Below are 16,012 nucleotides of genomic sequence, written 5' to 3'. Positions count from 1 at the left end.
TTGAACCTCTCCTCACGAACGGGTTTGTTGGGAACGGGGTGGACCGAAATACTTGGCTAGCGAAGATGTACTACAACTAGTAGATTTATTGTTCATGGAACAATTATAAACCTTTCCACCTTTCTTATTTTGTTTTAAAAATTTCAAAATTGTTCCCATGAGCTTTTACCCCGTAATAAAATTACACATGCAGTATTATGACATACAGGTACTTCGAAACAAACGAGTGTCTGTGATGTTACTCCCTAGGAATGCCACTTACCAACGAGAAGGGACAGTTTGCGACCAGCTGTTGTTGATATCTTCTTCTTTTTAATTAATTTATCCATAAGAATTCCACTTAAAACGATAAAAACCGACATCAGAATGGGCGGTATAGATGTCAAGAATCCAATCTATAAAGAGAAGTGAGGATGGAAGACTTTCTACAAGGATGCTTAACTAATTCCTACAAATAACAACACTTTAACATGTGTGTACTTAATCCAACACTAGTAAGTTACCGTCGCAACACTGAGCGCAAAGACGTCAGCAAAATATTGGGGTATCTCCGTAACCATTGTGGCAAAAACCCAAGACCTTGTTACATTGGCCAGCAGTAATGCCCAGACAGGAAGTGACGTAAATATACCCTTCCACGGAATGCTCTTTGCCTTTTAAAATAAAGGAACAAGCACATAACATAAAACATTCAAATAAAAAAAACCCATTTTGCATGAATTCAAAGATCGCTGACCTTGACTGCCGAAGCCTTTTGCATATTTGCGCCCTCTTCTTCATAGACTCTTCTCTCTTTCTCGCTTAGACGAGGGTGTTGTTCTGGAGTTTCATAGATTGTACAGAGCCAAATAATCGATAATACAACCCCCAGGGTACCTGGAATTAAATAACAAGTCAAGCTATCATAAAATTTAGAAAAATGTTGTTGTTGTTAATGTATATGTTGTTGCAATTGAAATTTAGAAAAATGAATCATTTAAAAAAAAATGCCTTAAGTTTTTGTGTACTAAACTTAAAGGTATATATGCCGTTTTAAATTAAAACTTAACAAGAAAGAATTTTTTTTCATTTTTCCATTTAGCCACAAAAGTTATTAACTTTTTGCAAATTATACAGTTTAAATCAAACTCAAAATCAGTTTGGATTGAAATGGTTTATGCTTTTAGAATTTTTAGTTAAAACAAAGTAGAACAAAATTTTGAAAGCTTTTGTGGAAAGAAGAAACCGGAGACCAAACATCGTATTTCATATGTCATATAGTGTTACCATGTCTTGGGTCAATATTTATGTTCCGAGAAGGTGTTAGGGAAAATCACCACCATCCAGTAGAAAACGCGAGAAAAATCTTCAGACAAATATGGTACGGCAGACACCACACAAAGTATAAGATAATTGATTGCTTAAATCTCTGTTCCAGACTTCTAATGCCCAAAGAAATTTTAAATTGTTTAAATATTAACACTTCCTTTTCGTGTAGTGGTCGTGATTCAAGACTCCAGAGTCTTGATTTCATTCTTGAAAAATATAACAGAAATACTCAAAAGCATGTGAGTGGTGTTGCAAACAATAATAAATGGGAAATTAGATAAAAAAAATTTGATAATCTAGAAATATTATCCAAAAAGAATCCACGACCACCACACGCAGCCAAAACAATTTCAAAATTTTACCAAAGAAAGAGAGAACCTCAAGATAAAAATCAGACGGTCATATCATTTCAAACCCAGTTCAATTTTTGTATTTCTGGTTTAAATCAATCTGCTGACAAAATATCTCAAAATGTATTGACATTTACCCCTTTCTCTTTGGGAAATATGCGAACAATTTTTACAGATTTTCTGTTGCACTGTAAGTACCCAAGCCCTTTAAAATTTAAAAAATTCCCCATTTCAAAAACGGAGCAAATATAAATTTCAAAAGATGAGAACAAGACTAAAGCTTTTGGTTTTAATAGATGAAAACATTTCTATGCTACCTTCGGACAAAATTAGAAAATTACGAATCCGACAGAAAATTACTTAAAAATGCCAAGAATCAAGTTTATTAGACTTCCTAAAAATATTAGAAGTGAAGTTTTAGATTGTTCTGTTTCTTTTGAAAAAAATTGTTGAAATACGTATTTATTTAGACAGTTCTTACACATGCATCAACTCGGACTTGAAGCATTTCATTAAGCGAGTATGTACAAAGATGAAACTGTAAATATTGTTTACTGCCGTGTACGTTATATGTTATTTTATGCTAGTATTTAATGATATTCAAACTTAAAATATATTTGATGTGTGAATCTTAACTGTGTGAGTGTGTATTTTATTATGTTCATTTCTGTAATAATTATCGTTACAGATCACCTTAAATTATATACTAAGTACATTGAAAAATATATATTACAAGAACCCAACAACAACGATTTGCGTTAACATCAAAATGCGGCTGTGACATAGAGATAAACGGGAAAAAATAAAAGCATTTATTTAGCTAATGCTGGATTGGTAGAAATGTTAAGCTCTACAGGTAAAACGCGACAATGATTTTTCTTAGTTTTCTTCTTAATTAATTCTTAGTTACGCATCAAAAATTTCATCATTGAGATGTTTATTTCAATTTCAAATAATTTTCGGATCGGGTTAGGGGAGGGATCTTATTAGTTCTGAATAACAAGGAAAATTTAATACAGTTTTGTACAGGATGAATGCTTTTAATTAGGGTTAGGGTTAGGGTTAGGGTTAGCAAAAGAGATTAAACTTGTAATAGTAAGTACTTTAAAATTATGTAAATCTTAGACAGTTAGCCTTGGGTCAGCTGAGAGGAGAAAACTCATTCACCATTTTTAACACTATATAGAGCAACACTTGTCGTTTTATTCATATTCATAGAGTCTAGTCTTTGCGCATGCACCAACATAACCCTGGAATTACTAGAGTCAGTTCAATCAAACGCGCCCTATAAATTGTATATGTTTTGAGTCGTACATTTGAGTTTGAGTTTGATCCCAGACGGGATAATTTTGCATTTATTATCATAAAAGTACAATGTGTGAAAATAATGGTCAATTGCAAAAGAGCTCTCATCGATTGTCTTCGACACCGATACGCAACCATCCTCATGAAATGCAGGTGACAATATCTATTTTTCTGTTAGCAGCACACAAACCTGTTCAAATGTAAACAACCCTGTCGTATTACATGTACCTCGTTCTGAATGCTGCTTGGCTAGTACCTCGTTATTATATTTTTTTTTTAAATTGCTACATTTTCTATAAACTTCTTTTTCATATATATATCAAGTCATGCTGACAAAATTTGGGTCTGGTTTTTAACATTGCAAAAATGCCGTTAAAAACGGCATATATACCTTTAAGTATATATAAACACAAAATCACAAATATGTATATAAAAACAAAATTGGGGATCAGTGTTCCCCATTTTTCCTGTTTTAAGGTAGCAAGGGACAGTTTCGAATAAAGTACCCGTCAATATTTTTGTAAAATTGAGAGTTGCTGTACTTGAAGGCTTATGAGTGTTGCTAAAATTCATGAAATGATTTTTAATGATTATCATTAGTTAGAGGGGTGTCTCTTGTTGAAATTGATATGCAATATGTAGGCCCCTTTCGTAGGTACATGAGAATCAGAAGTAAAATGCGAAACCTGCGGCTTTGACTGTTGTGCTGACTTTACACAGTGAAATTGCAAGTTACAGACGGGAGGTAAAATAACACGAAAAGTAGGTGGATGGGACATTGTAAACTATACACCGGTAAGTTTCTGACATGTGATAGTGCAGCATGCACGCGGTAGGGAAGGTCAACCCTCTGCAGGGAATTAGCTGGGGGAGGTCTAGAAAGCTGAAAAATCATGAAAAATTAGCAAAATATGAAAGGGTCAAAATCTCATAAAAACCAGTATGTAGAGAATTTTACAGGTTTTGATTAGCAATTTTCTTCAGAAATTGGTGATTGGCCTTATAAAGAGTGAATTAAAGGTATTTGTGCTGAATGGGAACTGAGGAAATTCTAGTTACAGAGTTCCGAAGACATGCATCCCTTGGCTACAATGAATTGGATTAAAAAAACTGTCCCCTGCCACCTAAAGGGACTTGGACACGATTTGACTTAAAATTTTCAAATTTTATTTTCCCATTTTCAATGTTTATACTGATAAATATAGAAGTTTACAATGCTATGTCAAAATTTGAAAGTCAAATATCAAGTTATAAGCAAGATACAGAGATTATAATTCTTTGTTTTGTAAACAAAGCTCAAAAATGTCTTTTTTTACAAATGTGTTGTATTGGTGTAAGTTTCAATCAAATGTATCTTTCTTTTGTTGAAAATAGTATTTATGAAGATATTGAATTAGTTTAAATTGTTTTTTGCATGTCATTATGTCTAGGAAATGGTAATTCTCTACATTTCATTTTTTGTAAACAACTATAAGACTCGAGCTTTGTTTACATAACAACCAATTCTTACTTCTGTATCTCGCTTGTAACTTGACTTTAACATTCAATATTTTGGTCAATCATTTAAAATGCACCAGTTAACCATTTTATACATAAAAAATAAAAATAGAATTTTTGATCTCAAATCGTGTCCAAGTCCCTTTAAGTTCAAAATGTAAATGATTATCTTTAAACAAGAGTCTACAAAATGTTTCTGATTATGTTAATTGATAGACCGTGCCCTGCTGACAGATGTGTGTGTTGTGTCTATGTTTGATGAGAACTCCTCCCATTCGTGACTGTGTTTATTACCGTATATCAACAGCCCAGCGTTCCAGCTGATGTAACAGGTGGCCACCCCCGTCACCACCGAGGCGAGGGTGGTGCTCAAGTAGACCCCTGAAGAGACAGATAGAACTAAGTGCAAGTGTTATAGATGTGATAGATCTCAAAATGTCACACAAATCAATTCACTTAATTGTCAAGAATGATACAAATTCTGATCATCAAATTATTAATTTTCCCAATTTTGACCTGAGTATGAGAATCCGACGATTCCAGCCCGCTCCGACACTGGGGCCCACGCCGACAGAATGGCGCTCAGCGCTGGCTGACACATACCCTTTTGTAATGACAATTCAAGTTTATAATATTTTACATGAAAAATATTCATAATCCATATGACAAATTTGGAAAAAAAAAACACCTTTGGCATACCTCTGCAAGTCCTTGGATGAATCTAATCGCAAATACTATCATTGTACTGTATGGCATTAAAAATGCCAGGACCAAGAAACAAGACCCACTCAGGAAGATGGATCCTCCCAGTATTCTATTTAAGACATTGGATAAGTGAATTTGTAAAATTCTTTAATAAAGATACTCCAAGTCAATGCTTTTCTAACAAATTGCTATTTTGCATGGCATAAAATTTTCTGCAAAATACATATGCAAATTAAACTAAGTTTACAAAAATTTAGATTATTGATATTCAAAATTTGTACAGTATACTTTGATTTACTATTGTGTTTGTTGATCAAATTTGGAGAGATACAAAAGTATCATTATTATTTGCATTTGAGGCAGGCGAAAAAACAAATTATGAGTCAGAATTAAGGGACAACAATACTTGAAAATATTCGATTAATTTAAACCTATGTTTGCGTTTTATAAATGTAGTCATTTGTTGATACGTCATTGGTGATCCCCATCTAAGTCTGACTGACTGTAAAGATCGGTCTATTTTTATCTGTTTAACCACACCAGTAATTGTTTCTGTCCAAAAGAAAATTCTTAGACCTTAGACATAGATAAACTAGTTTACCTAGAATGATAAAAACTAATGCTCACTTTGTTGGAGAGAACCTGAGTGCTAGGAATCCCCCAGGTACCTGAGTGATGACGTAACCCACAAAATAGGCTGTGTTGAAGTACTGTGACGTAGCAACGCTCCAATCCAAATGTAGGTCGTACGCTGTGCCGTTTAAATTGCACTTGAACATAAATCATATTTCTATATGTCATTTGCAAATATATAATAGCGAAACCGATAGAATAGCAAAAACATTCAATTCTGTATACATGTATTTACATTCAGTGTATATTTTCCCTTATGTATGCATTGGAAATCTGCGACAATCAATTTCCTATGAACACACTTAGGTTAGATGATGAGTTTTATTATGACGAAACAAACGTCACAAGCGAAAATCAGAGTTCACGCTTGTGGCTGTTACACTGACTCTTCCATAAATTTAACTTACCCTTAAATAATTTGCTAAATAAAATCATTGCCATGTTTGATGCTTGTGGTGTGTTTAAAAAAAAAAATAATGGGTGAATGTTTTGCATAAAAACTTAGTATATCGAGCCATTTTCAAGGAACATTCTGCATAAAATAGTATAGTCTCTTTCACTTTTGATGTTATTACTAGGTCAGGCGCGGATCGAAAATCAATTCCTACAACGCATGTTAATTGTTGCAACAGCAGAAAAAAACTATTTTTTGTATTGTCACATTTCTTTCTAGAACACATTCTATCCACCAATTAATGAAGATAAAGTTTAAAATCAATATACGTCTAGAATTTATATTTGACAACAAGTACCTAAATTCTATAAAATAGACTATAAACACGAGGCACGATTTTTACTGCGAAACTGAAAGGGTCAAATAAAACCACGTGGTCTAAAATTTAAATGACAATAACATTCGCAGGGGTGAATAGCTGGCTTTGGGTTTTGCTAAAACTCGGAACGGAAACGTAACAGAACGGAAAACGGAAAATATCATATCACGTTTATCGCTGTAAAAGGGTATAGACTGGTCAGAAACGATTTACTTTGTATCATTTAGTCATATCTAATGAATGATTATCAACATGTTGCTGTCTTATTGATATTCTTATGAATGTCTATCAAATATAGCATTGTAGTTGAGTATGAAGCGGAAAAAAAATCAAATGTATACGAATTGCGAAATATTTACTTATTTTTCTTATATGGTATTGCTGGCATATCAGCATAACGTACGCAGTTAGTGAAAGCAATTCATGTGTTTTATGAGTATTTTTATATTTCAAATATGATGTATATACTTACATCAAATTGAATATTCGGTGTTCTATTATAATACGATCTTAAATCATACAGACGATACAGTATCATTGAGATGAAGAAAAAAAAACCCGTACGACTGACTACATTTAAAATTAAAATACATTAACCAGAGACATAAATAATATGTTATCTATGTCTCTGATTAAACATTAAAATACCCGGTACTTAGTGAAACTATTATTTTAAGCAATGCAATTTTGTTTACGTTTGCATTACTTGCTTGGCAGTTGTTCATTCCTGCAGCTTTATAAATATGATCCGAATAGAGAGCTCTAGACGTTGCCTGCTCTGATTTTCCGATTATAAATTGAGACTTTAGTCTGTCGATCCCAAAATATTCACTCAGCACATGTGGACGATTTAAAAAAATACACATACCTGCAATTGAAATAGATGTTGAAATGCAAAACCACGTAGACTTCTTTATTTTCAGCTGTGTATTAAAACCAGCTGATGAGCTAGATAAGACGTTATAAAGAAAGAATAATGAGAATTTTTAATGCTTCTGAAAGAGAATCGCTTGAACCCTGAGGTATATATAAATATGGAGCTATTCTGCAAAACGTGAATCGAGGATATTTTGGGACAGAATATAGTGGCCAATGCATGTACTTTTAATTTTGAGGAAATAATTATTCTTGAATAAATAATTTAATATTGCTAATCTTTCAAAAAAATTCAAAAATTGCATAAAGTATATCGTTTTTAGCATGACTAACAAATCTATGAAGTAAATAACATTAGATAAGATTTTCCGTTCCGTTTTCCGTTCCGCGTTTTAGCAACACCTATCTGACATTATGCAAATTGACAAATGTAAAGTCTACAAGTTTGTCGAATTTTGAAATGACCTTATATGGCAACTGCCTTACGGCGGGAAAAGGCATACTGCAATCGCTGGAATGGACAAAGATAATCGTAATATTCATATAAACTGTTGCAATAAGTTTTTAATGAACGACACTTTTTCTATCGAAAATACCGGTATCATTTTTGGAAAAATTATGGAGTTATGATTGAAACTGGACAAAACAGGAGGGGGTTTATGTATATGAAAATCGTTATCGATGTGATGAATGCACTAATTTCTGTAATGCCTGATATCTTATTTCTCTAAAATAATTTGATATGTAATTTAAACTTGAATATAAGTGAATGAGTACTCTTCTCTAGAAATGAGACAGATCAAGAAATTCCCTAGGAGGTGAATATATTATGAGCGGCTTTGGGTTTGGAGACCGCCGTGAGTTCCCATGTAGCTCCATTGCTTGTGAATTCTAAGAATTTTGAGAGAATTTTAACCGGGTTTTCCAAAGGAAAAATCCGGTTATTGAAATAGTGAAAATGGCGGTCGGGCGGCTGGCTGCCAAAAAAGGTACCAATTACTCCTCGTACAGTGTCAAGATAGGAAGTTGTTCTTTTGCAGATCAATTGTACACATATCAGAGGTGTACAAATTGCTAGAATTTTGATATCTGATAATTAATGAGAAAAAAATACCAGCTGTTTAACTTTTTGGGTAAATTTATTGCATTAGAATACCCCATTTCTCTGGATAGGTAGTATTTATCAATTCAGGATTGACAAATTGATTATGGATACTGTTCACACAAAAGAAAACCCGGTTTGCTGTCACATTTACATCTTTTCTCTTTAATTGTTAATTTTCTGAATGTGTTAGAATTAAACGATCGCGACTTGCAAAGATTTGATAATTTTTCGCGAAAAGATGTTGTAACTATACATTAATTTTTACTTTTGATAAATATCAAAATGATTTTGTTGTGCAAGTGTATAATAAGAGAATTATATAAGAACTTTTATCATAATTAATTAAAGCACAACGTTTTGTTAACAATTAAAAGGTTTTGAAAGGTAAACAGTGCATGTTCACAAGTGGCTGTAAAGCTGTATCATATATAATAGCTCTCCGGAAATTTGTTATCAACCAACTTCACTAAGTGAGTCTGTATTGAACCGACATTCAGGACGTCATACTCACATCCCGTAATACTGGTAATTGCTTGAAATAAAAAAAAAAACCAATTTTCACCTGCATTTTTCCAGATTTATTGCCGACAATGCAAAATGAAACATATTTAGAAATAATTTATACACATTTTAATTTCACGACAGTTAGCCTTTTTTCGGAATTTTTATTTATTTTCTAAAAAAGGGGGAGGGTTAATCTCAATACCAATAAACCCAATGTCTTAAAATAGTGTTTGTTTTTCTCATTGATAACTTTGCAACTCAGCAAATATAAGACCAATTGGTCGATCCTGTGTAATTTTTCGCCGGGGGGGGGGGGGGGGGGGGTGTCTTGTCCCAACTTTGTGGTAGCGATAGAGATGTTAAAAAATTTTCTTTATTCAGCCGAGCTTTAACAAACTTTATATTTATACTTTATACTTTAACAATTTGTTGCTTGTACTCTAATAAAAATGCGTGTATATCTATTTATATGTATATCCAAACAAAGTCATTATATTTATTTTATCTAAAGCCGATCGAATTCCTCACTGGCATCTTGATTATACAGAGATAATATGAGAATACATTTTTTTTAAATTTATTCCGTCCCCATTCCGGCGATTACGGCATGCCTTTACCTGCAGCTAGCCTTTTCTATCGGCGACGTCACTGTTTCCATATATGGTCATGTCAAAATTCGACACACTTGTAAACTTTACATTTGTCGATTTGTAACATGTCAGCCGTGCTATAAAACGGAGATACAAATGAAATGACTACAGATAGAAAGTGTGTATTATAGCGAGCGCAGCTCGCCGGCGCGTAGCGCCGGCGAACGAAGCGAGCTCTAAGAACCAGTGTGCGCGGGAAATAAACCTACAGTTCATCAAACCAAGGGCGCTTTCCATTAACGTTGCCTCGCCGGCGACGTAATCGGGAAACGGTGACGTTAATGGAACGGTTGGCAACGTCACAATGATCCATCGATGACGATTGCATCTTAAAACTAATACTTATCTTAAAATTTGATCAAGAAATTTTGGATTTTTGCAGTTTAAATGTATTTCAATGTAGTAGGACAAATTGTAGTTTTAGAAAAACTGGTTTTGTAGAAGATGATAACTTCAACACCATATTGTTTCCTAATCGGCAACGGTATATTGCGTTGCCACAATCGCTTGCCGGCGACGCGCGTTCCAGCAATCGGCAACAAAGGCAACTCCGGCAAATCGGGCGATGTCGGTTAAATGGAAAGCACCCCCAAATTTTTGTCTACGTCCCATAATGCTCTCTAATATTTTCACCCGTGGTGCTATGCCAAAAATGGCCGACTTTTAACTCGTAATTTACGGTGTCTTAAGGTTTGGAGACACGTTTTGAGTACCGCATATGCTTTGGCGAGACTCAAGAGATTTGTTACATGCTTCCATACTATTACTTATTCAATAGGTTTGTTACTGACTGTGTACAGAAATTTGTGGGGTCGGTAAAGTCCTTTTATGGACTTTACCGATCCCACAAATTTCTGTTCACAGTCAGTAACAAACCTAATAAGTGTTTTGTTTTGTCGAGGACCTAAAGTTTGATATGTAAACAAACAGAAGATAATACATAATATTAAAATTCATAGCTTAATTCTCTAATTTTTTACCTTTCTCGTCAGTCGTCTGTGCAAACCTGGATGCCATATTGTAGGATCATAATATTACGTCACGGGCAAAGGGGGGACACTCTAAATATTTTGGGGCTTAAAACTCAAAGGTATGGTTGAACATTTGTGTAAAAAATCAGCTTGAATAACGTTACGTCCGCCATGTTGCCGTATAAATTTTGACGCTTGTCGTGTAAAGGAATTTATAAGGCAATCACGTGACGCTATTTATCCAATGACGTCGAGACATTCCAGTCCGAGGCAAAACAAATTCATATATTGAGTCGAGATACGTAAACTGAGGCCGCTTTCCATTAACGTTGCCTCGCCGGCAACGTTATCGGGAAACGGTGACGTTAATGGAACGGTCGGCAACGTCACAATGCTCCAACGAGGACGAATGCAGATTAAGACTGATACTTATCTTAAAATTTGATCCAAAAATTTTGGCTATTTGCAGTTTTAATGTATTTCAATGTAGTAAGACAAATTGTAGTTTTGGAAATACTGGTTTTGTAGAATATGATAATCTCGACGCCATATTGTTTCCTATTCGGCAACGGTATATTGCGTTGCCACAATCGCTCGCCGGCGACGCGCGTTCCAGCAATCGGCGACGAAGGCAACACCGGCAAATTCGGCGATGCCGGTTAAATGGAAAGCACCCCTAGACGAACAAATCATGGATGACGTCACAGTGCTCTCGCGCTATATTTCCCGCGATAAATTTAGAGGTGGATCAAACATCTGTAATGAGTGTACTGGCTATTTCAGTAAAGACTGCGATACATGCCTCATTGACAATTGATTTGTTTTTAATTTTTTTAATATAGAGATTACTAGTATATAAATAAATACTAGCAAGAGCCATACTTTACTCCATTTTTAAGCTAATTGTGCATGCATATGCAGGTAAGTATATGAGTAGGGAGGAAATAAACAATAGGACATTTTCTCTCTCTCTCTCTCTCTCTCTCTCTCTCTCTCTCTCTCTCTGAGTCTGAGTCTCAGAAATCTGAATAATTCGCCGATGTAGAGCTTTAGGGGTTGAATTATCCGAAGTTTAGGACAGAGTTAAGTTGTTTGACGCCAGTTCTCTTGATTGTTATTGATTTAATTGCCAGGTCAAACCAAATATCGGCACGACAGCAGATTTTTGAAAAATCGCGTTGCATTCCTGAGCGAAGCTCATGGCAGGGTTTTTACTTATTTTGACTCTAGGTATTATTTATTGATAAGATTGCCGACTCCTGTGGTTATATGAACTTATGGGACCGACGAGCATTCAATGCTTATATGAACTTTCTCGTGACGTCACAATCATCATAGCACGCGCTTATTGCTTGTCGCTAGGACATTTGGTTGGTACGTGAATAATTTAATTCTGGTTGTAACGCGCTTTCTGATTGGCTAAAAAATTATTTTATATCGTATAAAGAATGTTGCCTACGTCATAGTAAGACTAAAGTCAAAAACGCATCAATACGCCTGACGTTATGTTTGAATTTTGTACAGTTTTACGTAATTTTAAAGGTCAAATGACCGTTTTTATCTACAATGAAGAGTAAAAAAATTAAATTATAAGAAATGAATTCAATATTTATTAGTTTTATACGATGAAAAATGGTTGGAAACAGTTTTCGCTTTTTTATAAACCGCGTAAACTGCCCCAAACCATTTTATATCGTATAAAACAAATAAATATTGAATTCATTCCCTAATTAAATCTAATTATAAATTGATTAAATCCTTCAGGATTTGATCACGTGACCAACCAACTTCATATCCCTGTGAAATTTTTAAATTGCTGTTTATTTCTTAAGTAAAGCTAGATTTCAGCATTCAAATATTAAGAGGAGTGTAGTTTTACCTCAACAAAGGTAACGTCATCACTGTCGTTGTCTATGATGACGTAAACCATCACCATGGTGAACACCGTCCTGAAGCCAAAAAGGATCAAGAAACACAGGAACGACAAAAGAACCACACTGACTCTTTTTGGGACACTCATTGTATATTGTAGTAAACCGCCTATTGATGAATATTTATTAAAAAAAAATCAATCCCAAAGCATGGAGTTACTTAAATTTCTAAACGTTATAGGGTTAACGTAGATAATGGTCTTTTCAAAGTCAAGATTTTAAAATTATTTTAAGGTGTGTTTTAAATAAAAAGAATATAAGTTTTTAGGCGTTCGTAGTTAATTCAACTATGTTTAAGGTATGTCTTAAATTAAGCTGTACATACCTGAAGAAATGTTCCCTATCTGCTCCTGAGGTAAAAACTGTACTTATGATCTCGGCATTGTTTAATTACTCGAGAACAGAATACAGGTGCCGTGTGCAGGTCAGCATATCAGCTCATATAACGGTATACTTCTACATTGTGATACAAACACTAGTAAGAGGCAAAGACAGTATTTTATCTGCGTCTCTTTCGAGATACATGTAATCAATGCGGGGACATATTGGTACATTGTTAGCGAACACAGAGCCTTTGTGAACGATCCGGGTCGAGTTTTAGTACAGGAAATACTAGTAGATAGATAAAAATTTGAAAGGCTTGTGAAATATATTTCCCAGTTCTGCTTTGAATGGTTTATATTGTCTTAGTGTAAAAGTTGAGTTTTGATACAGAAAGTCATTTCTTTACGAGAATTTTCTCAGAACAAATTAGACAAGAATATCATGGTGGAAAATTTAGGGTGATATGTGTTAATGCTCTACTTGAATATTTATTTTCTACAAAGCTCACTCCCTTCATATCCGCACATGAATACATGAATGAATATATTTCATAATTAAAACGAACCACATATATATATATATATATATATATATATATATATATATATATATATATATATATATATATATATATATATATATATATATATATATATATATATATATATAGATGTGATATATCACATCTATATATATATATATATATATATATAGATAGATATATATATATATATATATATATATATATATATATATATATATATATATATATATATATATAGATGTGGTTCGTTTTAATTATGAAATATATTCATTCATGTATTCATGTGCGGATATGAAGGGAGTGAGCTTTGTAGAAAATAAATATTCAAGTAGAGCATTAACACATATCACCCTAAATTTTCCACCATGATATTCTTGTCTAATTTGTTCTGAGAAGCTTCTGCAAAGTACTTTTATCAAACAAATATCGCGGATTTAAGAAACGAATTAGCGCTTTTTTTTTGTTTAAAATTTGTCACATCTTAATTCCTATGTAAATTAAATAAATTTCGGAGATGCATAATTATATAGGTACTTAATTATTTCATATTATATTATTGCAAGTTGTCATCTTGGTTCAAACTCTGAATGTCTACCACTTCACTCTCATATTTGTCATTTCGGGGTGGTTATCGAAATAAAAAATTGAAAATGAAAATATAGTTTTTGCAATAATTTCTCAATAATCAAGATCAAGAATGCTTATTTAATTTAAGGTTAAGTGATCGAATGAATGTTAGTTTAAGATAGTGGAGTGGAGTTTGTTCTGACTATCTTTACTTATATGATTTATGGTTACAATAATTATTAATAAAGTGGATTAATTTTGATTCTAAAAAATGTAGATAAATACAATGTTTGATAATTTACAAGTTTATATGTATGACGCTCAAGGTGTTAAGCATTTATTTAAATCATTCTGTTTCTTTACTGGCAAATGTCATGTTATTTTAATACAATTATATCAATAATATTGAATGCCGTCAAAAAAACCAATATATTGGCTGTATAAAAATTCATTACAGGAAATGATACATGTATGTCCAACACATGAAAGCTCATCAAATGGCGAATTGTGGTCATTTGACCGGTACACTTGTTCCTAATCCGACATACAAAATGTAATGAAGATTTAAAATCATCCGTTGATTTTTTAACTTAATTAAGCCCTTTTCGTGTTTTTTGCTGGCATTATCTTTTATTTGAATATATGCAGAGCGACACTACCATTCTGTGATGATGTGTCATAGGTAGATCCATAAGTCGGTTTGTGTACCTTCACTTTCTGCAGCCACTAGTTTCTCATAAGCCGATTGAGCCCATTCCTGCTGTTTTCCCGATCCAAAAGTGGTGTATAATATAACATAAGAACGCTTGCGTATTTATGGAATGCCATAGCTGCCTTAAGGTCAATTTCATATTATATGAATTGGTGTATTTTTTATATGCAATAGTAATATCATTATATGCAGTGCTAACATCATTATATGCAGTGCCAACATCATTATATACTATTATTTCACCATTATATTTAGGGGTAAAATCTGTATATGAAGAGGTAACATTATTACGTTATGTCGTAAGATCATTATGTGCAGTAGTTTATTCATTATATGCTATGAATAAATCTTTATATGATATGATAAACTCATTTCATACAGAGCTAAACTCATTATGAACTATTGTTCAATCGTTATGTTATATGGTACACTCTTCATGTGCAGTTGCAAAATCCTTTTATGCAGTGCAACTTCTTAACATTAGGTGATAAGTTCATTATATGCAGTACTAACATCATGTTATGGTGTATTAAAACCATTATGTATGGTGGTAAAACCTTTATGTATTGTGGTGAAAGCTTTACATGCAATTGTAAATCCTTTATATGATGTTACAATTTTATAATATGCCGTTGTTGAGTCATTATATTATGAGGTCAGTTCTTTACATGATGTGATCATTTCATTATATGGAGTGGTGACTTCTTTATATGCAGTCGTAACTCTTTATGATGAGGTTGTAAACTGGTTCTCGCTGAAAAGTTTTAATGGGGAGGAGATCCAGTTTTACTTTTAAAAAGATGCCGCGTTCATTGTGACGATGCACATTTCCTGGTCAACTTGTCGTTTGTTTTGAAGAGAGAGAGAGAGAGAGAGAGAGAGAGAGAGAGAGATGTGTGATAAATCGAATGAATTTTAGTAGAGTACGCGTTTAATTTTAAAAGTCAAATAAATTTCAAAAAATGATTGAATTTTGTAGAAATTTAATACCCCCCTCTGCTTCTAGATCCGCGCATACAGTTAGGAAGATCACTTTATGCATCTTGATATTAACATAGAACAATTTGATTTCTACTTGCTATTGTGTTTTAAACAATATATGTAATTCTTTGAAGCTTTTTGAATTAATAAATCTAATTCTGTCTCTTCAAAAACGTTTAAATTGAGGAGTTACTTTGCTCTTGATTGTTATTTAAAATAATTTTAATAGCATCCATATAAACCGTGGTGCTTGGAACAAACTTATCCGTATTTTGC

At 33.3% G+C, this 16,012-nt stretch overlaps 2 protein-coding genes across 4 annotated transcripts in view; one reads left to right on the top strand and one right to left on the bottom strand.

Annotated features, from left to right (window-relative positions):
* The window catches only part of LOC105333304 (vesicular glutamate transporter 3), a 30,786-nt gene extending 17,572 nt beyond the window's left edge, over positions 1-13,214 (bottom strand). The window contains exons 1-9 of one of the 3 annotated variants that reach the window (XR_010714544.1): positions 12,934-13,214; positions 12,557-12,717; positions 5,793-5,935; positions 5,160-5,274; positions 4,977-5,064; positions 4,755-4,841; positions 737-876; positions 504-653; positions 263-395 (exon numbers count right to left, since the gene is read on the bottom strand). Coding sequence is in view for 2 of the 3 variants with exons in the window: in XM_034471050.2 (XP_034326941.2) it covers positions 263-395; positions 504-653; positions 737-876; positions 4,755-4,841; positions 4,977-5,064; positions 5,160-5,274; positions 5,793-5,935; positions 12,557-12,697 (997 nt within the window). In the remaining variant the exon portion in view is untranslated. The remainder of the gene's footprint in view (positions 1-262; positions 396-503; positions 654-736; positions 877-4,754; positions 4,842-4,976; positions 5,065-5,159; positions 5,275-5,792; positions 5,936-12,556; positions 12,718-12,933) is intronic. The other 2 variants (XM_034471050.2, XM_034471051.2) reach the window with 2 other exon arrangements.
* The window catches only part of LOC136276069 (uncharacterized), a 59,570-nt gene that overhangs the window by 25,151 nt on the left and 18,407 nt on the right, over positions 1-16,012 (top strand). The window lies entirely within an intron of this gene.

This window comes from Magallana gigas, chromosome 6 (assembly GCF_963853765.1).
Source record: "Magallana gigas chromosome 6, xbMagGiga1.1, whole genome shotgun sequence".
NCBI classification, from domain to species: domain Eukaryota; kingdom Metazoa; phylum Mollusca; class Bivalvia; order Ostreida; family Ostreidae; genus Magallana; species Magallana gigas.
The sequence above is the reverse complement of the archived record's forward strand: the minus strand, read 5'-3'. Positions and strand labels throughout refer to the sequence as shown.